Source organism: Xyrauchen texanus, chromosome 9, assembly GCF_025860055.1.
Source record: "Xyrauchen texanus isolate HMW12.3.18 chromosome 9, RBS_HiC_50CHRs, whole genome shotgun sequence".
NCBI lineage: Eukaryota > Metazoa > Chordata > Actinopteri > Cypriniformes > Catostomidae > Xyrauchen > Xyrauchen texanus.
The window spans coordinates 5,203,853-5,229,116 of NC_068284.1; the positions used below are offsets into that span (position 1 = coordinate 5,203,853).

Consider the following 25,264-nt stretch of genomic DNA (forward strand, 5'->3'; position numbering starts at 1 on the left):
TAATTCTGAGATAAAGCTAATGCAGAAATATGATTTCAGGTGAACACACTGGCACTCAAAGGTGGGGGCGGATATTCGGGAGTGTGATTGGAGGATTATGCATGCAACGATTGCAAACTCCTTGGCTAAACAAATGAACATGAGAGGAGTAAATGGGAAAATTGGCTTCCAGCGCCTGCAAATACGAGATGTCGTGATTGGTAAGTTGTCTGTCAACAGGGCCTTTTGTTCAGTTTTAATGGAATTTTCCTCCAAAATCCAGTAGTCACATTAGCTGATTATATGAATTTCTAATTTTCAAAACCTTTTGTGTTTGTATGTTGTAGCTGCTGTGAGGCGTAACCGTCTGACATCTGGGGCCACAGACCAAGAAATAGATTCCACTGTCAAAAGATGGCTGCACCTGGCTCCGGATAGGGATGGTGGCCGGAAAGAGAGGATGAAGAGAAAAGAGAGTGCGGGGAATTCTACTTATTAATACATTGAAACCTGTGTGGGAAATTGTTTTTTGTATTGTTGTTGTGTGACACAAACTTTAGGCCTATTCAGGCATTTGTTATGGTGTTGGGTTAATTCTTTCAGAATATTGTTAGTTAAAAGACTGAGCAACCTGTTCTTTCTCAAAAAGAGTTAAGTATGTTATGTAAGCAAATAGCTTATTGCTTAAAAATAAGCAAATTGCTTATTTTGATATTAAAATGTAATAAACATTTTAAATGTTGTTAATAATAATAATAATAAACATTTGTTTATAATGCGCTGTTGTCGAGGCATTTTTCTTCTGGGCCAAATGTGGCAAGTGAATGTGGCTTGGATCAGGCTTAGTCTAGGCTGAAATATGGAACCAGTTCGAAAACATGTCTGGTCCAACATAGGGCCGGAATTGGGCCAGCTCTGGCCAAATATATGTGCCCACATGTGGCTACCAGAGGTGGCCCACTAAAGGACCGTAATTCATTGCGATATGTGGGCCAAGTGTAAGTGGCATGTGTGGCCCGGCACTGGGCCAGACTAATTTTGCTATGTGGGTTTAGCGCATTAGCGCCATGAATTCCGAATGTAAACAAGAAATTACTCATTTTCCACTGCACACACACACACACACACACACATAGGGCCTATATATATATGTATTATGTATGTATGTATTTGGTGTCTCTGGTCCATTCCAACAGTAGGCGGCGGTAATGGGCTATTTAACTTTGCGAATCTCCGTTTAAAATTAAGACGCATGTGCTGATGGATCAAAAGATCCTGAATCTGGGCCCACAGGCTTTGCATTTGTGGTTCTATGCAGACAGGTTGGAGTGTTTAAGCTTACAATAGATCATTTGTCAGTGTTTACAGTAGAGATGATGGCAGTGATATGGGCAGTAGAGTGGGTAGTGGAAATCAGAGCAGGAAATGTGGCCACTTGCCCTGATTCTACAGAGTATCTGTCCTTCAGTCTATTAAAAATGTCCGGGGGGAGTTAAGGAAATTAGTGTCTGGTCTATTTTAAGAGTAGATGGCATTACTTTAGTGTGCAAATCACTATTAAAAGAGATGAAAAGAAGATGTAGTTTCTGTAGGTGGCGATAATGCTCCAACTGGCGGTAACTCCAACAAGAAGAAGAAACAGCCAGAAGAAATAACGGAGGATGGGCCCTAGTGGGGAATGCTGGCACATTGGTAAGGTAACTATTTTGACATTTTTCAGTATTTTATGCAGCTTGCTGATAGGTAGAATGAAACGAACATGAACTGATGATTACTGAAACACTTTATTTTCCTAGACACTCTCTTCCATCAGACTCTTTTAAGAAAAAACAAAGTTCACGATCAAGAAAGCATTAATAAAATAATATTAAATAATTGTTTCATTACTTGGGGCGGTGACAATCCACTACAGTATTAGATTAGCCTACTTGGACTAGAGTCACTGCAGATTTCAAAATTGCATTGGAGAACTCTAGCATGAATGAAAGATTTAATTTACAATTCATAAATCCCCTGAGAAAACATACTAGTATTTGGACTATAGGATAACTAGTCAAGGTCTTTGAATTTACTTAAAAAGTATAATCAGGTGTGCAGTGTTGGATGGACATATTCTCTGCTCTATGTTTTTCATGCCAGTAAAGACTGCTGAAAGATTATTTAAGATGAACTGAGTGTATACAAATTCAAATTACTTTGACGTTAAAGGCACTGTAAGCGATTTTAGCCGTTCCAGAATTTCCACAAACTGAGCCGTTGGATTAGCCACACTGCCTCTTTCCAAAAACCCTGCACTCCATAGATACAAATGAGCTTTATTGAGACCGATATGGAGCAGAAATTGTTGTCATAAATAAGAGCAGCAAAATAGCGCCATCAACTGACAACATTTCTGAACAACATTGCATACAAATGTAATTAATCCTTAATAATTCGCTGCAACTACAATACTACGAGAATGGGAAAAATTATTGACAGGCAGAAAGAGTCAGAGGCCGCTGTCTCTGCACTCCAGAGTCTAGTGCTATCACAGAGACTGGAGAGATATCTCAGGAGACTGATTTCATTCATATCTTTCAGGGAGTAAAACATTTTGAATTCCTTTCCATGAAAAAAATCACTTACAGCACCTTTAATTTCCAACTATTTTATGTTCTGTTATATCTACCAACTGCATGATGACGCCGATCTGTTACACTGTTCTGAGTCTCCTGCGGCACTGCTGGAAAAGTAGAAATGATGTTATTGTTATGGCTTTGCTAATGAATATTAATAAGGATATGCTTCAAGGAGCATCCAGTTATGTACCTAATACATTTTCCAGCCTTCACCATAGAAGGATTACAAGTTTTGCTGATTACTATATATTATAATGTTAACCTCTCTATCCTAACTGTTTATGTTCACAGCGATTTGTGATGCAAGTTTTTAGTGAAGCCACTTCCTTAGCAATTCATCAATAAATGCTGAGATGATTCCTACCATCCTACAACAAAAGAAGACACTGATAAGCCGTGAAATGTATTAAAACAAGAATAAGCCTCAAATAAAATGGAATATTTAGGAGAAACAATTATAAAAATGGAGGCTATTAAAGAGGAGAATGAGGACATGAGTGATCCAGAACCAAGCAGAGTGAAAAATGAAGATACTGAGATACAAATAGGTTGGTGCCCATTTTTGTTTTTTCATTTACATTTAAATGTATTCCTTTAGCGGATTCTTTCAGAGGTCAACCAGTTAATATATACAGCTCTGGAGAAAATTAAGAGTCCGCTGCAAAATGATCAGTTTCTCTGGATTTACTATTTATAGGTATGTGTTTGAGTAAAATGAACATTTTTGTTTTATTTTATAAAGTATTGACAACATTTCTCCCAAATTCCAAATTAAAATATTGTAATTTAGAGCATTTATTTGCAGAAAATGACAACTGGTCAAAATAACAAAAAAGATGCAGTGTTTTCAGACCTTTAATAATGCAAAGAAAACAAGTTCATATTCATTTTTAAACAACACAATACTAATGTTTTAACTTGGGAAGAGTTCAGAAATAAATATTTGGTGGAATAACCCTGATTTCCAATCACTGCTATCATGCGTCTTGGTATGCTCTCTACCAGTCTTTCACTTTGACCAATTCCTGCCTTGCTAAAGCACCCCCAGATCATCACAGATCCACCTGGTCGTCTACTGGTTAGACGGAGACCTGGAGAGGCCTTCAAGCCACAGTGTCTCGCACCAGCTGTGAAAATTGATGGAGGATCGGTGATGTTCGGGCAGATTTGTCTTTATGAAGGACCCATGAATCAAGCCACGTACAAGGTTATCCTGGAAGAAAACTTGCTTCCTTCTGCTCTGACAGTGTTCCACAACTCTGAGGATTGTTTTTTCCAGCAGGACAATGCTCCATGCCACACATCCAGGTCAATCAAGGTGTAGATGGAGGACCACCGGATCAAAACCCTGTCATGGCCAGCCCAATCTCAAGACCTGAACCTCATTGAAAACCTCTGGAATGTGATCAAGAGGAAGATGGATGGCCACAAGCCATCAAACAAAGCCGAGCTTTTTGAATTCTGCTCTAGCAGTGGCATAAAATCACCCAACAGCAATGTAAAAGACTGGTAGAGAGCATGCCAAGATGCATGAAAGCAATGATTGGAAAACATGCACACCATTACGTTGATAACTTCCAAAATCAGCAGAAATAATTGTGTTAATCTCTGAACATTTGTGCACATTGGATAAACTGATAAGAACACCGTTTAGGGTGTATACATACAATGCAAAATTGGTGTAAGGGGCATAGATCTACCCATGTCGATCGGTTTATTCTTAAGCCTTTTATAACCCAACACTGATAAAAGAATGCTGTTTAATCCGTTTGCATGATGCACACGTTTTTTACTTATTTGGCATAATTGGTGTAAGAATGTCCATGTAAACGTGCTCAATACTTACTCTATAGTGTTTATGTTGTAAACACATTGTAGTACAGTGATACACTGTATTTCAGACTTGTCCCGTGTTATCCATCAAGTCAAATCATATTTTTTTTGGCTATTATTGAAATTTTGGTTGCACAATAAAATGGATCTGGGCTGGCATTTTAACTATATTGAACTCTTGTTTTCATAATTTATGTGCCCATCCCATTAGGAAAAGACACACACATTGTTTTTAACATTCCGTAAATTGATTTTTCAAAACAATCCACCAAATAATTGGTTATCTGCCTTTTCCACCACCTTGGTTATCAAGTATCTGCAAAATCCAACATCAGTTGACCTCTACAGCCGTGGCCAAAAGTATTGGCAGTGACATCAATTTTGTGTTTTGCAAAGTTTGCTTCTTCAGTTGTTGTGTTGTTGATTCACATTGTTTCTAAATTATTGTGCAGAGTGATCAGATCCATTTTAAATAATTGCAAAAAGCTTCATTGGCCAAAGAAATTAACTTTATTCCAAAAAGTTTTTTGGCCCTGGCACAAAATGACCAGCTAACATAATTTCACTAATCATATCAGCAGCACCTGTGAAAGTGTGAACTAGTATTAGTCAGGTGAAATAACTCTATCATTCTGATTGATTATAAGAACAACCTGATTGCTATAAAAGGATGGAAGAAGTGCTTTCAATCATTGTGTTTTTGTTAGCAGTGGTTACCTCTAAAGCGTGTAGCCATGATCGCTTTGCATCAAAATGGCCTCGCATGCAAGGAAATTGCTGCAAAGAATATTGCACCTGATAGAACCATTTACCGGATCATCAAGAACTCCAAGGAGAGAGGTTCAACTGGAGTGAAGAAGGCTTAAGGACATCCCAGACTGTCCAACAAGCGCCAGGACTGTCTCCTCCTGAGGAGTCGGCTACGGAATCGTGTCACCACCAGTGCAGAGCTTGCTCAATATTGGCAGCAGGTTGGTGTGAGTGCATCTGCATGCACAGTGAGGCGAAGACTTTTGGACAATGACCTGGTGTCAAGAAGGGCAGCAAATAAGCCAATTCTCTCCAAGAAAAACATCAAGGACAGACTGAAATTCTGCAGGAACTACAAGGATTGGAAAGCATAAGACTGGTACAAAGTTATTTTCTCTGATGAACAGTTTCTCTTCCAACTGTTTGGGACATCTGGAAAATTGATAGACCGGAGAAGAAAAGGTGAACGCTACCATGAGTCCTGTGTTGTGCCAAAAGTGAAGCATTCTGAGACCATCCATGTGTGGGGTTGCTTTTCATCCAAGGGAGTGGGCTCTCTCACAATTCTGCCCAAAAACACTGCCATGAATAAAGAATGGTATCAAAACATCCTGCAAGAGCAACTTCTCCCAAAGATCCAGGAGCAATTTGGTGATGATCCGTGCATTTTCCAGCATGATGGAGCACCATGTCACAAGGCAAGAGTGATGATAAAGTGGCTCAGAGATCATTACATCAAAATTTTGGATCCTTGGCCTGGCAACTCCCCGGATCTTAATCCCATAGAGAACCTGAGGTCAATCCTCAAAAGGTGAGTGGACAAGCAGAAGCCCACAAATTGTGATCAACTCCGAGCACTAATAAGGCAAGAATTGATCGCCATCAGTCAGGATTTGGCCCAGAAGCTGATATCAAGCATGCCAGAGTGAATTGCAGAGGTTATGAAGAACAAGGGCCAACACTGTAAATATTGACTCTTTGCATATATTGAATGTTTTTGCCAATAAAATTCTTTCAAACTTATGAAATACTTATCATTGTTTTCCAGTATACCATAGAAACATGTGAAAACAATATCTACAAATACTGAAGCAGCAAACATTGCAAAACACAAAATGTATGTCACTGCCAATACTTTTGGCCACAGCTGTAGATGCTTTTATCCAATGCAACCTACAAATGTGCAGTCTTCATTAATGACTGTTAAGGACCATCAAGGTAAGTACATTTGAAGTAGTTTATCAGATTTAGTGGTTGTACTTGCAAAATCCATTACGAAAACAACATAAAATGGATTGATGATTGCATTAACATTAGAATGAACTTTTAGCACATCAAAGATCACACGTAAATACATACAAGTGTTACGTTCTGTAAATAAACTTTTCTTCATTTCTTGTTTCTTTATTGCCATTGAATTGACAAATTAATATGTTAATTTTAGACCATATGGAAGTGAAAGAGGAAAGTCAAGAACTGATTAGAGGAGTGGAGGAGAACCAACATCATTTCATCACTGGAGAAAACTCTGGTAGTAGCTCTCAAAATAAGAAGACGGTCACCTGCCCTCAGTGTGGACAGAGTTTCATAGAAAGAGGACGCCTTAAGGAACACATAAGAATACATACTGGAGAGAGGCCTTACAAATGTGATCACTGCGGAAAGACTTTCAGACGTAAAGGAGACCTTAAGAGTCACAAAAAAGTTTACACTGGAGAGAAGCCTTACACATGTCAAGAGTGTGGGAAGAGTTTCACAGAAAACGGACACCTGAAGAATCACGTAAGGATTCACTCTGGAGAGAGGCCTTTCACCTGCCCTCAGTGTGGACAGAGTTTCATACGTAAAGGAGATCTCAAGAGTCACATTAGAATTCATTCTGGTGAGAGGCCTTTCAGATGCCCTCAGTGTGGAAAGTGTTTCAAATGGGCAAATGGTCTCAAAGATCATTTGAGCACTCACTCTAAGAGAAGGCCATTTAACTGTGATCAGTGTGGTGAACATTTTAGTGTGGCTTCAAACTTGGAGGCACACTTGAAAATCCATGCAAATGAGAGACCTTACTTATGTTCTTTTTGTGGAATGAGATTTTCACTGCTGGACTATTTGAAAGAGCACCAGAAAATACAAACAGGTGTCAAATCTCTTGTGTGCTCTGAATGTGGGAATACTTTCGCTAGAGCCAGCTGCTTGAAAGAGCACCAAAAGCTTCATTTAGGAGGAAAACCTCACAAGTGTTCTTATTGTGGAAAGAGTTTCAGTCATTCAGGACACCTGAAAACATGCGAGAGTGCACACTGGAGAGAAGCCATATCCCTGCTCTTCGTGTGGGAAGAGTTTCAGCACATCAAGTACACTACAAAGACATAGACGACAATACTGTCCAAAGTTGTCACAGTGAACTAAGTTCATCTCCTTGGCCAACAATTAAATTGTGTTAAACTCCTATAAACCCAGGGATGAAATGGGGCAGATGTGTAACATCTGATTGTTTCCCTTTCATGGTCATGATGGATGAAAGATATGACAAACAACATCTCTTTTAAAGAGAAAATAAGGCTTTGACTTCATTGTTTAACACTCAACAAACCTCACAAGCAGCGAAGCCACAAAATGAGAGCCGTTCACGCAGGATGCGTTCTTCACAGCTGGATGAAGCACAAAAGAATGCAGGGATCTCGGGACGCAATTTTAAAAGTTTCAACTACATTTAACTTGACACAGAATCCTAAAAGCATGGCATTTATGATGCTGAAAACCAGTGAGAAGCTCCAAAAGATACGTCCGTCTGATGCATGTACATAGACCGACAATTTAAAATAGCACAGATGGAATGCAATAAAGCGTCCTCTTGACTGACAAACTTAATTGTAAGATGTATGGCTCTCCACTGTTGGGTTGTTCAATGATATGGGAAAAAATAAAACAATAAATATTTACTTCTAAAGCCAGTTTCTGTATTGTCCAATCCAGGGGTGTCAAACTCAATTTCAGTATGGGCCACATCAGTGTTGTGTGTGCCTTCAAAGGGCCGGCTGAAAATGTGGCACCAACACTTGATTCGGTAGCACCCATGCAATTACCAATAATACTGCATATTGGGGATTGAATGCACATTTAACAGAAAGCATTGATTTTGAGGTTGGGATGCAGATGTAAATGTTCAGTCTCCAATCTATTGACATTTCTGAAGGTAAACAAAACAAGTTAAAATCTCACTACCACTGTTAGTAACTGGTAATGAAATGAAATGAAAAATGAATGAAAAACAGTAGTCTACGTACATTTAGAAAGATTTTTTTCCAAAATACCATAGTTAATATTGTAAGTATTACTACAGTAAATCAATGGTCAATTTTTGTAATGTAATGATGTATAGATGGAAAAGCCTTCTAATTGATTATTGATTGTGTTTTCTTCTGTCTTTGTCAGTGGAGTTATTTACAGTCATTTGGAGTTGTGCAACAAGCCATTCTGGGGTGTATTCAAACTGGTTTTGCTTCTCACTGGTTCACAAGCATGTTTAATGTTCTGCGCTGCGTGCTCAAAACCAGTCCAGGAGTAAACGCACCTGCTCTGCGCTTGCGCCACACTGGCCATTGAGCCATGCTGATAATTGGTCCAGGTAGTGATGTTTCGTTTCGCTTTTGGAGCGGGCAAAATGCGCTCCACAAAACAAGATTAGGATAATAGCCGTCATTTATGGGTGGGACATGACCCTACCACTTTTAGCCTTTGCCAGTTTTGTTCCCACCACTTTTTGAAATGTCTTTTTGAAGTGTCTAATGCCGAAGAAACATGTCCATTTCTTGACCGGGAGTTTTCATTTTATTTGTGTTTGTTCTAATAGGTGGCGATCCAGCACTGGAGATTTCTTTTTTTTTATGTTATAGTGAACCCTCGTTGCGGCTCTTATCAGTGGCGTTGAGTGACGGATGTTTTCTCGTGCATCCAGATGTGCAAAGAATTACTCCACAGCTCATGCTCCTTTCCAGTTAAATCGCAAAACAAAATGCGGACATGTGTCTCCACTCATTATATAAATCCACTGGCGTGTACAGTCTTTATTAAATTAAAAAGTATGGCTTGGGAATTGTAAATTTCTCCTAAAGTTGACTGTTTACACGTAAAAAAAAAAAAAAAACGTCCTGAAACTTCACTAGTGGTTTTTTCCCACTGCCTGTGTCTAAAATTGGCATTTATACATTTTCAGGAGTACACACTCGACTCGACTGCACATCCTAGCACAGAAACTGATTGTGTGAACAGTGCATGCTTATTCATTACATGCGACGCATGTCCTGGAGACTTCACCCCCAAGCAGTGATCCAGGTGTGAGAGAGATACAGGTAAGCCGTATCTCTTTGCATCACCCGAGAACTCTCTCACTGTCATTTGAATCACTGTCAAGAGCTAAACCACGTGTGTGAGAGACATCATGCGCTCGATAGAGACTCAACAGCAGCCAGAGAAAATCGTTTTGAGATTTTAAATTTCTACAAATAAAATGTAGCATTCTATGTTGTTTATATCCGTTTGTGTAGTGTCTTATAATTTATTGGCAATGTACACTTAAAGTTTTTTGGTTTTTGTTTTTTGCCAGTGAAGCTTGATATAATCTGCCCATTTGATCTTGAAAAAAGTCAACTGGAAAATGGCAGATTTTGATTATCTTTCCATCACAGCATGTTACTCTGATTTTACAGCATGTAGACATAAACTTTTGTCAAATATTTATGCCTGTAAAATGTACCTACTTAACTCTGTTTGCATAAAAGCACAAAAAAATTGTATAAAAAAAAGATCACATGTATTTTGTATGAAACAAGTATGCATTTGAACTGGAATATTGTCTGGAAATTAATTTATCAAAAATATATATAGTTTAGAAATGTTAAAGCACTATTATATTTATATTATACATCATGTATTATATTATTTTAAATTATATTATATGACCTTTTATTCCCCTATTTCACTGCTGGGCATTTTCATTTTTTCCTTCCCATTGTTGTCCTGTTTTTCTCCATATTAATTCATCTACACTTCTAACTTTTTATCTACATCAATATACAAATATATCAGTCTTTGTATCTCATTTTCTACGTATACTTTTATTTCTGTTATTGTTGTTACCATATCATCATCATATTTTATTATTACTATTACTTTTTCTCTAATTACCCTCCTCTTATTTATTTATTTATTTATTTATTTTTCCCTTCTATCTATTGGCATGAGAGAGAAATATAATTCCTGTAATGTTATGTTGCAATAATAAAAAATAAAAAATAATAATCGTGATTAATCACTTAATCGATTCACAACCCTATTTCAAAGCTATAGCGGGGTGAATTAGAACCCGGAACACCTGCTACAGGTGAAAACTTTACCATGAAACCAATCAGTCATTCTGGCTTTGGTTATGCTGGTCCATGTATTCATCCACTGATTGACAAAATCCCAGCACTGACAGTGTTAGATGACAGATCAAGTTATCAAATGAGGTCAAAATATTTACTGGAGTGCTTTAATTGGTCATCAAGGCTATTTATCAAAACAGTCAAAAATGATTTGACATTACCACCTAATTAATGTTGATACGCATTGTACCCTCCCATGGGCCTGACGTCACTCTGCTTACATTTACAATACATACAATTTACCGTCCATAGATGTTATTAATGTTGCAAACTATGCATCTTTTCAAAAGTCTAAAGGTTCAACTTCAATATCAGGTCTCTTTTTCACAATAGAAATGCTCCAGCAACAGTAATATAGTTATTTGTGTCAGGAGTACAAATGAAAACATGCAAAATCAAAACGGGACTTCTTACATTTGTACATGATAAAAAGCCATTGCCAGATTAATCCGATCCAAAAAGTGATAAATCTGAGAAGTATTTATATATTCTCCATTGTTTACGTGAGATTTCGTTCTCCAACAAATTATGCAATCTGAGCAGTATTTATGTTGTATATGAACTTATACATTAGAGTCTCACAAAATGAGTCCGTCTCCTCTATTTTTAAAAATGAGGCTGTAGTTTTATGCCTTTGAAAATTCGTAGACTCAAAATTAAATTGGCATATTGGACATCTATAAGCCATTTAGAATCCCATCCTATTGGAGGATTGTTGGGAATAGGAGTATGCAAATTTGAATAGCTTTGGGGGAATGCAAGGATGCTCAACAAATAGGAATATTTGTACAAGAAACACCTTGTAATTGCACATTTATGCTATTATGTTTGTTTAAATCTACACTATTTTATTAATTAGTGCAACAAAAATCCATCTTCCAAACCATATCTTTACCAAAATACACTTTTTTAAACCTCTAATAATTATTTATATTTGAGATCTGTTGGGATGGATTTCACAACGAGCGAGAAAAATTGACCATGGATCGTTCAAATTGGCAAACCTCTGGAGAATCACCAGTTGTAAAAACAAAGAAACCCCGAACAGAACAGAGTCTACAAGCAAAAAGTGAAAGCGACAGAGTCCGTAATAAAACCTGAATCAACACCGGCTTGGCTTTTCAGAGGTGACAACAACTCCGAGATCTGAAAGGATTTAAAAGCGACCCAGAGATTGCTTTTGTCTTACTCAACAGCTAAGATATGTTATTGATATGGTTTATTTATAGTTGTGTAATCAGAGACACACGCACGTCTGTGTATGTGTTTGTAGTGAAATACAATAATTATACTGTAATCGGTGCAGAACTTTTCACTTTTTCTTTATAACTGCAATAATTTATATAAATAAATCCTTTAGTCCTAGATTTGCCAAGGACATGTGAGTCTTGAAAGGATGTTGACCACTGGTTGGTTACTATGACAATCTATAAATTAGTTTCTACCATGGTCTATTTGTCCAGAATATACTGCAGTTATAAAAACTTGACCTTATCAGACTAGCAATCATTATGTCTAATGTCAACAAACGTTTCAAAACATAAATGTTTCCAATAAGTTAAAACAACAGCATAAGATATGGCACTTACTTGCTCTGATGACATGTTTTCAGATATCTGTCTTTCCTTTTCTTTCATTAATTATTTGTCCATTTGCTCTGATAAGATGTCCTGTATCCATGTAGGCTACACTGGTGCCTCGAACCACATTCATCCACACAGAGGAGCAGAGCCGAAGCACAACTTTAGTCATTACCAAAACAATGTTCTTCCGCAAGACACATGCAGTTTTATTTTTAACCGCTAAATGGCCAAAAGTTACATAGTGTAGCATTAATGAAGTATATTTTATCCCCATCATTATTGAATCCTTGTTTTATGTTTTTAGTTTACGGTGTTATTGTTATAGGCATGCTGTAGTAACTGAGGCTGTCTTCTATTGAACTCGTATCAGACATATCACGAGTTTAAACTCTTAAATTGAAAACTGTAGAACCATTCAAACATATAGTAGATTATTAAGATCGATGATCCACTCTTCATCCCAGTAGGTGGCGGAAATGCGCATTAAGCTGGTTTGCCAACCGCCATCAAATATTAAAGAAGAACAAGAAGAAGAAGATGGCATCCTCTGGATCGCATACTTCAGAGGGAACCTGCGCTAGCCGACCAGATGCCATTGAAATTGGGTATGCTAACAGGTAGCGAGCTAATTCTAGATATTTTAGTGCTCGTTACACTGAGATTACGCATTTATATCAATCAATCGCTCCGTCGCAAGATTTGGCAGTACAATACCTATGTTGCTTCTAGGTGTGTAGCCGGTCCCACACCGTCCTAACGTTCGATATAAAATCAATTCTGTGTCATTTATAAATCAGCTGGCACATTTACGTTTCAACAGTGCATAGTATCTGTATCTGCATAGGCCGCTGTTGTATAACAGTGATTTAAACATTGAATACATATGGCTACAAAGATAAGGAGAGAAAATCCATCATATTTATATCAGTTACTGATAATAACAGCCCCGTAATAACGGTTCAAGAAATTCCTATTAGCTAGCTTTGCAAGAATTACACAACCCTTACGTAAATGTACCATGGGTTTACCACAGTAACCATAGTTCAAATATGGTATTTGTAGTGAAAGCACAGGAACCACAATATTTACCATGGTTTTACCACAGTAACCATAGTTCAAATATGGTATTTGTAGTGAAAGCACAGGAACCACAATATTTACCATGGTTTTACCACAGTAACCATAGTTCAAATATGGTATTTGTAGTGAAAGCACAGGAACCACAATATTTACCATGGTTTTACTACAGTAATCATATTTTAACCATGGCATTTGTAGTGCAACCATAGTAATAGCACAGGAAAACCGGAAAAAACAAAAACCTTTGTTGCTAGTTGGTTCCTTTTGGTTCCTACCAAAAATAAATCAAAAAGTCATAGTTACATCGCTTTTAGTATATTGAATCCATGGTTAATGTTCGTAAGTGAAGACTAATTTAATTATTGAAAGTTGAAACTCTTGCTTACATATTGCATGGATGTATTTCACATTTGTTAATGCAACACTAATTTCAGACCAGTAACAAGTTGGGTCTTATGTTTCCAGCTTTTCATACATTTTCTCTGCCTAATTCCCCAAAAGTTTTCTGTTAAACCCCAAAATTGCCACGTAGTTTAATTAAATTATCTTTCTGTCTTGCAGTTACTTCAGATCACAAACCCCATCTCCGTCCACACTCTCTACCAGTCCGTCCCCCTCACACGCACGAATGGCACCTGGAGCCACAACACGCCAGTGCAGTGGTTGCAACAAAGTGATTGGCAATGCCTCCAAAGAATGCCATCACTGCGGGATGAAGGTTACACAAAAGAAGAACCTGAAGGCCCAAAAAATTAAATACAACAATCAGTGGGCTGCCAAATTAAAAAAGGGTGGCAATTTTTGCAAAATAATGAATTCTGTGGACTTGCTTGTAAGTTATCAAAGTAACAATGTTGTTGTCTGAAGTGTAGCCTCGTACTCATCACCAATAAATAAAGGGCCGTTGTGCTCATGGGTGCCCGTATCATGTCCCGATCCTCTCTCTCTCTGGCTCTACTTTTCTGTCAGACTTTGATGTCCTATGGACCAAAAAGGATCAATACTGCCCTGATATTAACAGAACATTTACCATTCTTTTTATAAAGCTTATTGTTAGTTAGTCGATTAAAATAAATCAATCTTGACTGTCTTTTACATTAGTTTGATTGCCCTTATTGTTCAAAGCATTTTGTTCTCTCTTTTCAGCTTCATAAGTTGGAAGTCCTGGGTGTCTCCCCAGTGCTGTTTATAACCAAACAGAAAGGCCGCCAGCGCTCGTCAGGAGTTTTGTTGAAAGACCGTTTTATGCGAAGCCATCCCTCACTGCAAGTCATGCGGCGACTGTATGACACTATTGTCAGAGGTATTTATTTGTACCTACCAAGTGAATAGCGAGGGTCACTTGTTGACCCTGGGATTAGTCGGTTATATGAACATTTCCTACATTACCCAAGATTCTAGAAAATGTTAGTATCCTTAATCTTGCACTGTTGAGATTTTGCTGTTCTGATCAAAGAACAACTATATACTATAAAAACGAACTATAATAAACAATTACGCATTTCTTTTTCTGAGCAGAAAGTTCCTGTAAGCAGAACTCTACCCAGCCTCTTCCACCTGATTTTCCAGCAACTCTTCCACCCAGCCTTAACTCTAACCCTCCCGATGCTGGCACATCTGCTCTCACCCCTTCAACACCCCTTTTACTGCCAACTTCTACTCATAGTACATCCACCTGTATCAGTCCCACCTCTGCTGTACTCACACCCACCTCTTCTGTGAACACTCCCACTGTATTCTACGTGGAAACACAGAGGAAGCAGGGAAAAATTCTAAATGGTACATTTTTTCCCCTTCCTTGTAACATTGATATTTTAATTATTAAATTAACTACATTCAGTCAACGTGAGTGCTATTTCTGATAAAGTGATTTAGGTCTTCTTAAGATGATTTGATCCCTTGATTAAAAAAGATGTACATTTTAAGTTTGAATGTAGATCGTTGCATTCCAGAATGCAATCATAACAGCCAGGAAGTGTACCATTTGGAAGTTTGGGAGGTTGGTCAGAATAATGATAATAAAAAGGCTGCTTCATTTTATTTGTGCATTGAACCTTCATAATAATTGGAATATATCAATTCAATTTTGTGGTTATCGAGCTTTTACTAGAAATACCATAGTTGAACTACGGATATTGTAGTAAAACCATGATCATTTTTGTAAGTGTTCAATGGTCTTGGATTGCAAACTATATAAATAGTATGACTTGCTTATTTCTTGACTTGTTTGGCCTTGATTGTTGTAAACTAAATATAATAACCACTACTTTGTAAATAAACTAGCATGTCTTCTTTTCAGACCTAACGGAAGTGAAAACGGAAAGTCAAGAACTGGATGACGTGGAGGAGAGACAATCTTCTTGTTGCTCAGAGACCGAAAACAATTTCTCACAAATTAAAATTGAAGATACAGATGAACAAAGAGGTTGGTATCCATTCTTGATGTTTTATTGACGACTTTTGGCAATGTGCAAATGTCTAAATACTTTACGTAGGATAAATGTATTAGAAATGGTTCTATTAAATATTTTCTATGGTTTTAGATGATCACGGCAGAGTCAATATTTCAAATACTTTCTTTTAATAAATAGGCAAAAAAATATTATTTTGTAAAATGTAAAAACATTTAACTCGCATTTAATCCATTTTATAGTTGTATAATTGTGATAAAAGGTAACGTTCGTTGGCCACCAGTATTTCTTTTAAGGAGCTGTAAGATTATTGGAGAACCTCTGGATTGTCATTTGCAATTGTTATGCAATGAATATAGATCATTTCCTTATAAAAGACTCATTGGTTTGTACTTCTGCATGGAACCTACTCTGTAGCACACTTCCGAGCAGGTATTTTGGTAACACTTTACAATAAGTTTCCATTTGTCAACATCAGTTAACATGTAGTATTTAGGTACATATAATGATTTTTAATTACCGACAAATTAGAAGTGTTCAGTTTTCATAACATATTAAATATGATTATTTACTGTACTTACACCACACTGTCAAAACATTGTACACATCAGAAAGGTCTCGAGTAGAACACAGCAAATAGAGTTTATAGAGTGAAGTAGAGTTTATCATTTGCAAACAGATGTGTATTTTGTCTCATTTTAACCATCACAACATAAAAACGGCAGATGCTCCTGGAAAATGAAACTAGTCAAAATGTGTGTCCCAAACTGCACACTTTGGCACTATTCTACGGCATTTTGTAGTGTAACTAGTGCGAGTAGTGTGTTTACACTGAAAATGCAACAAAATGAAGTGTACTATGAGTATACAGAGGATGCACGTCTTCAATCATCAATTGTGGATTGTAGGACATTTTGTGCAGTCAGCGCTCGCAGCTAGCCGTACATAGGAGAAGAGGCGGAGTTTCCTGGCTGCTTTGCTGGTCTGACAAAACAGTGGAACCTTTGCACAGACTCTGACATGTTTCTGCTTTATATAGCAGCGTACACCTAGCAAACATGTTTGCAATGTTTTCATTACTTTGTGTAAATTTACAACATTATACTTTGGAATATATTACCCTGGAATTAGTTAAAAAAATTTGTTGCCACAGATGCAATGAGGTTTCTAATACAGTTTCTGAGAGAGGCTGTAAATATGCCATCTTGTCATAATCCATGATCCAATCCATTTCTGCATTCAGAAAGTTGTGGAAACGTAATAGTAGTTTTTTTCTTTTGATGTCGGAGCAAATGGTAAGCAAAAATTACATTTGCTGTGGTCTCCTATTCACCAATATCAAGGTTTATCCTGCAATTTTTTACTTCTAAAACCTGGAAGTGTGAAAAGGGTCCGTTGTAAATAATGGAGAATGTAGCAAACTTCAAATCTAAGTTGAATGCTTTTCCATCACCCAATGCTGTGTGAATTGTTTGAGATACAAGTGTTGAACTGAGGTTGGCTAATGTACTAAAGTTAGCGGCAATGCATTAGATGCATTGCCGCTTCCGTCAGCTGTTAAATGGCAAATGCTTCCGTGTAGTAAAAAAAACGTTAAGTGTAACATTCGGGAATACTACACTTTGAAAATTCATACATTACATGGACGAGTGCATAGTGTCATTTGGGACAGCACAAATACGACACGATCACTGATCAGTGAATTCAATGCATAGATCTTACAATAATCATAGAAAAAATTTGATGCTTCCTCATATCTTTTTTTACCACCTTGGGGTCGTCTCTGGTTGCAGGGTGGACCAGTGCAGCTGTTGAGTTGATGCACAGTTACATTTTTGTACATTTGTTTTTAAATTCACCTTTTATTTATTTATGTATTATTCATTAGGAATTAAATATTTGGGAACTTTCAGTTTTATGTGATGCTAGAGCTTCAAACAAATCCATGAATTATCTTTTTGGCTGTGAAGGGTGTGGCAAGCGTGTTCAGTGTAAAGTTTACATGAATCACCTATTGACCTTCCCTTAGGTTCATGCATCTATTTGCATTTTTAGCAGAAACCATGTACCACATAGTACGCTTTCTGGATTCAGAGGAAGTGGAAGTTGTGCCTGCAATTTGGCTGAAGGACGATGTGTGTTTCTGGCCTCCATACAAGTATAACAGAATTCAGAGGGCAATCAAAAGTTTTGAGCAACCTCAAGAGACTTGGACTCCATACACAATCATAGTGATGTATACTGCAAGTGTGTATAAATATAAACAATTCTTTAGCGAGTAAGTACATACAAACATGTTAAAGCATGTAAGTGTTTGACTTTTGGATTTTGACATTGACAGATAATTATTATGAAGCACAGAAGAAAATTCCTCTGCTAGAGCGGCAGTCCGATGTCCTGTCCGAAGCGGAGAATGACTCCTTGAAGCCACCAAAATGGAAAATCAAGTACGATTGCGGATGAGTTAATGTCATGTTCACATCATGTCTGGCTTGCATCCAAAATTGTGTACTGTCAGTGTATGTACTCTATTTGATGAAGAACGTACTTCTCGCCTATTAATAATGTACATTCTTTAGGTATGTAGGTGTGTAGTATGAATGCATTCAGAACATACTTAGCTAGGCACATTCACACTCACATTCATACACCAATGGTGACAGAGTTATCATGCAAGGTGCTAGTCTGCCATTGGGAGCAACTTGGGGTTCAGTGTCTTGGCCAAGGACACTTGGCCCATGTGGAGTCATGTGGGCCGGGAATCGAACCGCCAACCCTGTGATTAGCAGCCGACCTGCTCTACCACCTGAGCAACAGCCGTCCACATGGAACAACTTTCTTGGAATATACACCAATGAGCCAAAACATTTCGACCTCATCACAGGTGAAGTGAAGTCTCGTAGTCAACATGTTGAATGCAGGAGAAATGTGCAGGAGTAAAGACCTGAGCGACTTTGACAAGGGCCAAATTGTTATGGCAAGACGACTGAGTCAGAGCATCTCTGAAATAGCTAAGCTTTTGGGTGACCATTTTAAGTTTTACATTTTCAGGCTAATTGTCATTTACCCGCTCTCTTTGCAAATTTTCACGTAAGCTACATTAGCATGTAAAATGTAGCTTTTTCACCTATGCATCCCAGGAAAGTGCACATTTAACAATGCCTGGCTCACACCAGGGAAGGGACAGGTTTGGTTCACTTAGTTTTATCATTGCCACGTTATAATTACTTGTGAGAATGTGATAACATGTTGTGGCCACTAGATATTATGTTGAGGGAACAACATTCTTATCCTGCCACAAGAAAATTATTTTGTTTCCTCGGCAAAGAATTTGTCCCACAACTTTATTATGTTGATGTAAAGGGCTAAAAATGACCTATATGAAGTGGGGAAAATTTCGTTTTAGGCTTGATATTCATTGGATATTCATTTTTTTATCCCCGTGCTCTCTGAAGGCAACAGTCTTACAAAAATAACATTTGCACACTTGGTTTAAAGAGTATAACTGTACTACAAGGGCCATATAACATTGTACGTAGAACAGTCAACACTTGATGTGGCTGCAGAATTATGACTGAATATGTTCCTGCTTCCGCGACCCTGTACACAGGATAAGCGGTTGACGATGGATGGATGGATGGATGGATGGATGTTCCTGCTTTCGTTGCCTAGCATATGCAAGGGACCATCTGAAAATTCCACCCACTATGCTGTGTTGAAGTGCAAGTTTAACATAAAAACCCAGTAAATGTGCAGTATTTTCACATTTCAATGGCTGTTGTATGTTCCCAGTTACTAGATTAACTTAATGCAGGTGTGATTTTTAGAGGAAGTTCAATAAGGAGTATAGTATATCAGATATTTTAAACCAAATTCACCAAAAGTAGCGCATCCTAAGGCTTCCAGGTAAACTGGTCTCATAGAAGAGCATGCCCAAGGAGGATAGGGTTGAATTAGGGTTAGACTGTTCTCTCTTTGTTTGTTCGAAAAACTCTCTGACTAGGGCTGTCGATTAATTGTCAAACAAATAATTGCAATTATGATGATTAATTGTCCCTTTAGGGCTTTCACTCCACAGAAATACAGTACACATGGTGCGTGCGTCACCTCTGTGTCATTAACAATGTGTGAAAAAACCCGCTTTGACCAGGAACATTTGCCATTACCCGATCGTTAAACTAAAGTGAAACCGGAGCACTTTGCATTCAAATGACTTAATTGGCATGTTTATAGTTGGAATGTATGCATTTGCAGAAACATCCATTGTGTAAGAAGTCAATACAAATATGATATAACAGCCAAAGTAATCATTCAGTATCATATACCATTATTGTATGAGAGATAAATGAAATGTTTACCTCCATGAGAATCATTGTATTTTAATAAAGTCCTAATTATGAGCACAATGTAACTTTTGTTACTATATTATTTTCCAAAGACGAAACGCAGACCTGCTTACATCTGCAGATGCAACACAGAGTCAAGCAACTTCAACAGCATCCCTTAGTCCTGAATGGTGGAGCAAAATCTCGGTGTCATCACTAAGGCAAAATGTACATTTATCAGAGCAGCCACAACAACCGACTGCCAAACAATTGTGGCAAGAGCACAATTGTGCCGGGCCATCCCAGGACCAGCTGAACCAAGTGTCATGGCAACAGCCAGTGTGTGACCAGGACGATCCAGAATCTTCCATGCACCAGAGACATGGAAACATCTTGTGCTGTCATCCAATGCTGGGATGTAAGATTTAGTAGACTGTACATCTGTTTGCTAACATATGTAAGGCTGTCAAATAAAAAATTGAATATTTGATCAAAATTTTCATTCAAATGCTGAAAAGCAAGACGTTGACTTGCAGGCCATTCAGACCGATCGCATTCTTGGGGTAAAACAGATGCAGTGCAACTAATGAAAAAGAATGCGGGTGTCTCGAGATGTGTTTAAAAGGTAGAATTTTCTTTTAAGCTGACACAGCATCTAATAAAATGCAGTGTTCCTGCACGAAACGCTGAAAATACAGCGAGATGCAGCATAACATTCGAAGATATCCTTCTAGCGTACATGTTTGGAGTTAACGGCCCCTTGGATGGAAGTCTATGGCCATTGTGTCTTGCTCTCTTATTAGCATCTCGCTGTATAAGCATTGGATACATACAACTGTATTTAATGAAAAGCACTGTGGTATCGCGTGGCGCGATTTACATACAAAGTCAATGCAAAGACGCGAATTCGCAGCAGGCGGCGCGAATGATGCTAAAACGCGAAATCACTTCATTTGCTTGTTCAAGCAAGTTGAAATTTTTAGTTTTTCAGCCCTGTTGACAGCCCTAATCATATGTTGTGTAGAAGTTAAGACTTGTTTGCCATAACGGTGTTAACTTAGTGTATTTATTGTTTCAGCAATTTTACAAGACCTATTAAAAAATCAGGAAATTATGAAGGAGCAACAAAGGGACCTAATTAAGATGGTTAAAGATCTTCAGAGGAATAACACGCGGGAGATCATAACTGCCAATGATCTGGATCAAAGGCGCCTTCCGGTTGAGGACCTTGCTTCATTAATGGCTCTAGAAGATGACATCAGATCCTGTCCGGACACAAGAAGTAAAATGGTAGCTGTCAGTTATGCATATTTGCTACTTTTGTCACTCGAATGACTACATCTCAGAATGGTATACATGAAAAAGAGAAATAAAAATATAGATAGGTCAATTTTAAAATCAAGTAACAATATAAAAAAGGATTCAAATGAATAAAAAATAAAACATACTTAAAATGGCAAAACACGCACATATGTTGTTGGCCTTATTTTATTTAGGTACTTACCCTAGGGTTTTTGGGTGGAGTTGATGTGAAGGACACTGTCTGGAGAGTCATGAAGCAAACCATGAAAAATGACCTCGCAAAAATGGTCAACTGGAGAGGTGTGAATGGAAAAACATCTTTTCAAAGCCTGGAGCTTAAGAATGTTGTGATTGGTAAGTGCTTTTCATCTTTATGGAAAATGGTTTAGTCATCTGTTGATAGACCACCATTTTGTTCTTGGATTGTTGCTGTCATGTACTAAAGGCCCTTGTTTTTCAGAGTTGTATTTCATCTGCTGATTATTTATACATGTATCTGTGTTTTTAATCTCTTTGTGTTCTCCTCTCCTAGAGGCTGTAAGAAGAAATCCACAGTGTACTCAGGCAACAGAGTTAGATGTGGAAAAAGTTATTAGACGGTGGTTTCATCTGGCTAGTGATCGAGAGGGCGGTAGAAAGAGAAGAGAACCTTTACAACATGTTAATCCATAGTACTGATTTTTATTCATATCTTTTTACACTATATAAGCAGACAGAATACAGTCACACAACACTGAGGCTCATACAAGAAAGCCTAAAATAATTCTTGTTTACCAACAAAAACTAAGAAAAATAGTTTACCAACCTGTTAGTTTGTTTCTTAAACAGTTAGTACTTTTTATTGCTTGGTTATGTGGTTTCTGCAGCACATTCAGTTGTTCCCATATATATATATATATATATATATATATATATATATATATATATATATATATACTTAAATATTTGACATATTTGCATATGTTTTAATCTATTTTTGGTTTGGCTGTTGACTGGCTGACAGCCAGATTGTTTCAATTAAATGTAATAAACACTTTCTACATTCAGTGCTTTTGCTTTGTTTCTATTATATATAAATATCAGTTTCTTGTTAATTTTGTCTTGCTATTTCAAAGTGAGGAGGGATGCAAACTTTTAAACTCGAGATACGTATGAGAGTTGCTATTGTTTAAGTTATGGGTGAGTGTTGGCCACTTTCTGGAGTTGGTAATTTTTACCTCTGGCAAATGGATTTTGGATAATGGTTGGGCCGTAATTATATATACAGTATGTTGAGTTACATGAATGTGGTATGTGGGCCAAATATACAAATTAGAATGTATTGCTTTTGAACATAGTTTCCCAAGCATTTGGTATGCAGTGAAGTGGACAGGTTTCTGTGTGTAGCTCTAGATGAATATGTGTGAATATTTTTAGCATATGTGTGGTTTGAGTAGAAACATATTTGTACTATGCCTTTCTTTAGGGGTGAAAGGTGGGAAAAAGGACTTTGTGTACCTCTGTCCATAAATAATTTAATGGAAACATTGTTATTCGGTATTCAAAGCGGTCACTTATAATGTATATTATTAGCATTTGATGCAATGTAAGCAGACTGATTAAATTAAAAGAGTGATAAAAACTTAAAGTACTGAAAATAGAGATACATGCAGTGTAAAGATGTGCAATGACACTGCAGTAAGGGCAAAAGAGACCCTTTATATGTACCCTACCCTAATCTCAGTTCCAGTGTTTGTTCATTAACTGTCTGATGCATATTGCAAACAAAACTGGAAACCGCTGTCTTGGTCTAGTGAGTGCTAATCCGATTGGATAGGTTCACATCATTTTTGATATGTTGTTTCAATCTGTATGAATGAAGAATGTTGATGCTGCTCTTTTTTTGTTCCATATAATAAATTGTCAGCTGGGATAGGCTCCAGCCCCCCGCGACCCTGTACACAGGATAAGCGGTTGACGATGGATGGATGGATGGATGGATAATAAATTGTCATTGAGGCTGTCAGTCCCTAAAATCCATCCATCCCCAAAGTCAGGGAATCGTGGCCTAAAATTTTGTTCAAAACCCACAAAGGCAGTCATATGGGTTTTGAACAGTGAAGGCGATTGAATGAGGACAGAATTTTTATTTAAACTATCCTTGAATGTGTGAACATCCAATTGCACCAAACAGTTGCTTGTGATAAATGAAGTCAATCATAAAAATTCATAATAAAAAAAAAAGCATAAAATGCTTCCTGATAGTATAATAGATTTATCATTTGTCAGCATTTTGATTAAATACACATTTGTGATATTACAAACTGTAGGAGACATTAGGATATCTTCAAATCTATCATGAGAAAATAGAGGGTACAGTCATTCAACAATGGAATGCATCAAGGTTTACAAATAATAAATATGTTTTAAGTTGGTATGTTCAGAAAGACTGACTTCAGTTTAGCCATTCACTTCAAAATGCCAAACCAACATGGAAAAACAGATACGACTGATTCTTTCAGGGTATTGAACATCATCAATACTGAGGATGATTGTTTTACATTTAGTAAACAAGCCTTGAACATATACACTTTACAGAATTTTTACATGCATAAGATATAAAATATGTTATGTTTTTTGTTTTCTTTTCTGTGAGAAACAAAATATGCCAAATGAAATGTAAATCTGCTAGCAAAAACCATATTGAACATAACATTGAACTAAATATATAGATATATAGAAAATGATATAGACATTGTAAAGAATATAGAGATATTATAAACAAGTTTTTGGTCTTGTCATCAGTAGTATAGATCAATAAAGTCACTGAACACTAACCCTTAACAACTAAAACAATCAAAGTAAAAAAAAACTTGTTCGTACACGCATATATTGAGCTTTATTTTCAGTATGAATAATTCCTTTTGAAAAGTTTGCATAAACAATAGATACATTTTCAGTACATAAATATACATAATACTGTACATTTTCAGAGGGTTTCTCATTTTAGTGTATGTACTGGGAAAAAAAGTGAATCCCTCATTTCTGACCGTTTCAAGAAAAACGGAAGGTAGTTGTCATGTTAATGCTTTAGTGTTGACAAATTGGTCATCTACATTGGTCTACAGGCAGTATCGTCTTGACGACATCAAGTCTTCTGTGAGCCAATCATCACTTTGGAGACAAAGTTGACGATGGCGCTCGCAGGCTGCTCGGGGTCGTGTTCAGCAAACAGGTGGCAGACATTCTCCATGGCACTACCAGCTTTACGTGCCACAAAGCCAAAGACCCTGCAATGAGAAATGACTCGTTTCAAAGCCCTATAAATATTCGCCAATAACAGTGACATTAATATAGAAATTAGCGACTATAGTCAATTTCACTCAAATCATATTCAAATAAAAACGAAAGGACTTACTTGGCTGAGGTGCAACCATCTCTTTTCCATCTTGAAATGAACAAAAAGAAACAATACAATGTTTAAAGAGTTACTAATTATTTACCAAAGATCAGTGCAACTGATACAAATCAGAAATGCAGAAATGACTCACTTCCTGTCCTGAGGGTCCAGAGCACAGAATATGACAGTGTTGACAGCATAGTGTCTTCTGAAGAACAGTCTAGAAAGAGAACAAGAAAAGCATTGGAAATAGTGGGGAGACATTTAAGTGATTTGAGATGTTTGGTGCTGCTACTTGGGTATCAATATGTATAGCCTATAAACAAAGTGAGTTACTTTCTCTGGTTGTCTGTGAGTGTGATGCCTTGTGAGGAGACTTTAAAATGCACCACAGTCGATAAAGGCAGCGGATCTGTGCTCAGAATCTCACTGGTGGCTTTCTGCACAGCCTGATATCCAGTCAATGACTCCATCTCCACCGAACCCAGAAACCACACGTTACATGCTACAACAAAACATCAATACAAGATTACTATTATTGTTAAAGGATCTGACAGTCAGTCTGTTCTGTGCTGAAGTTC

General features: G+C 37.4%; 3 protein-coding genes across 6 annotated transcripts in view; 2 read left to right on the forward strand and 1 right to left on the reverse strand.

Annotated features, from left to right (window-relative positions):
* Positions 1-139: 139 nt before the first annotated feature.
* Positions 140-7,550, forward strand: LOC127648980 (gastrula zinc finger protein XlCGF8.2DB-like). Its single transcript, XM_052133844.1, has 4 exons — positions 140-200; positions 327-455; positions 6,625-6,855; positions 6,919-7,550. Exons 1-4 carry the CDS (start codon positions 140-142, stop codon positions 7,548-7,550), a joined length of 1,053 nt encoding a protein of 350 aa, XP_051989804.1.
* On the forward strand, positions 1,628-22,204 carry LOC127649624 (uncharacterized). Of its 4 annotated transcripts, XM_052134826.1 has the most exons (14): positions 1,628-1,671; positions 2,889-3,145; positions 9,394-9,529; positions 12,651-12,803; positions 13,828-14,098; positions 14,413-14,569; positions 14,785-15,045; positions 15,566-15,691; positions 17,733-17,924; positions 18,019-18,124; positions 20,116-20,420; positions 21,081-21,292; positions 21,499-21,658; positions 21,837-22,202. In XM_052134826.1, exons 4-14 carry the CDS (start codon positions 12,724-12,726, stop codon positions 21,974-21,976), a joined length of 2,010 nt encoding a protein of 669 aa, XP_051990786.1. In that variant the 5' UTR covers positions 1,628-1,671; positions 2,889-3,145; positions 9,394-9,529; positions 12,651-12,723; the 3' UTR covers positions 21,977-22,202. The 4 variants fall into 4 exon arrangements, with proteins under 4 accessions (XP_051990786.1, XP_051990787.1, XP_051990789.1 ...); XM_052134827.1 differs by lacking the exon at positions 1,628-1,671 and having other exon boundaries at positions 17,736-17,924; positions 21,837-22,204; XM_052134829.1 differs by lacking the exon at positions 1,628-1,671 and having other exon boundaries at positions 2,890-3,145; positions 13,828-13,984; positions 21,837-22,203.
* A 743-nt stretch (positions 22,205-22,947) lies between these two features.
* LOC127649621 (tensin-3-like) overlaps positions 22,948-25,264 on the reverse strand; it is a 60,206-nt gene continuing 57,889 nt past the window's right edge. Inside the window, exons 24-27 of the mRNA XM_052134821.1 lie at positions 25,020-25,188; positions 24,835-24,903; positions 24,702-24,731; positions 22,948-24,573 (exon numbers count right to left, since the gene is read on the reverse strand). Coding sequence (XP_051990781.1) covers positions 24,432-24,573; positions 24,702-24,731; positions 24,835-24,903; positions 25,020-25,188 — 410 coding nt within the window. The 3' untranslated portion in view covers positions 22,948-24,431. The remainder of the gene's footprint in view (positions 24,574-24,701; positions 24,732-24,834; positions 24,904-25,019; positions 25,189-25,264) is intronic.

What these genes read in the sequence shown, in the direction of transcription:
- LOC127648980 (XM_052133844.1), top strand. Translation starts at nt 140, where the DNA reads ATGAGAGGAGTAAATGGGAAAATTGGCTTCCAGCGCCTGCAAATACGA. An exon ending in GAGGATGAAGAGAAAAGAGA is followed by an intron (nt 456 to 6,624) that starts GTGCGGGGAATT and finishes TGTTAATTTTAG; the next exon opens with ACCATATGGAAGTGAAAGAG. An exon ending in CTGCGGAAAGACTTTCAGAC is followed by an intron (nt 6,856 to 6,918) that starts GTAAAGGAGACC and finishes ACACATGTCAAG; the next exon opens with AGTGTGGGAAGAGTTTCACA.
- LOC127649624 (XM_052134826.1), top strand. Translation starts at nt 12,724, where the DNA reads ATGGCATCCTCTGGATCGCATACTTCAGAGGGAACCTGCGCTAGCCGA. An exon ending in GAAATTGGGTATGCTAACAG is followed by an intron (nt 12,804 to 13,827) that starts GTAGCGAGCTAA and finishes TCTGTCTTGCAG; the next exon opens with TTACTTCAGATCACAAACCC. An exon ending in CATAGTGATGTATACTGCAA is followed by an intron (nt 17,925 to 18,018) that starts GTGTGTATAAAT and finishes TGACATTGACAG; the next exon opens with ATAATTATTATGAAGCACAG.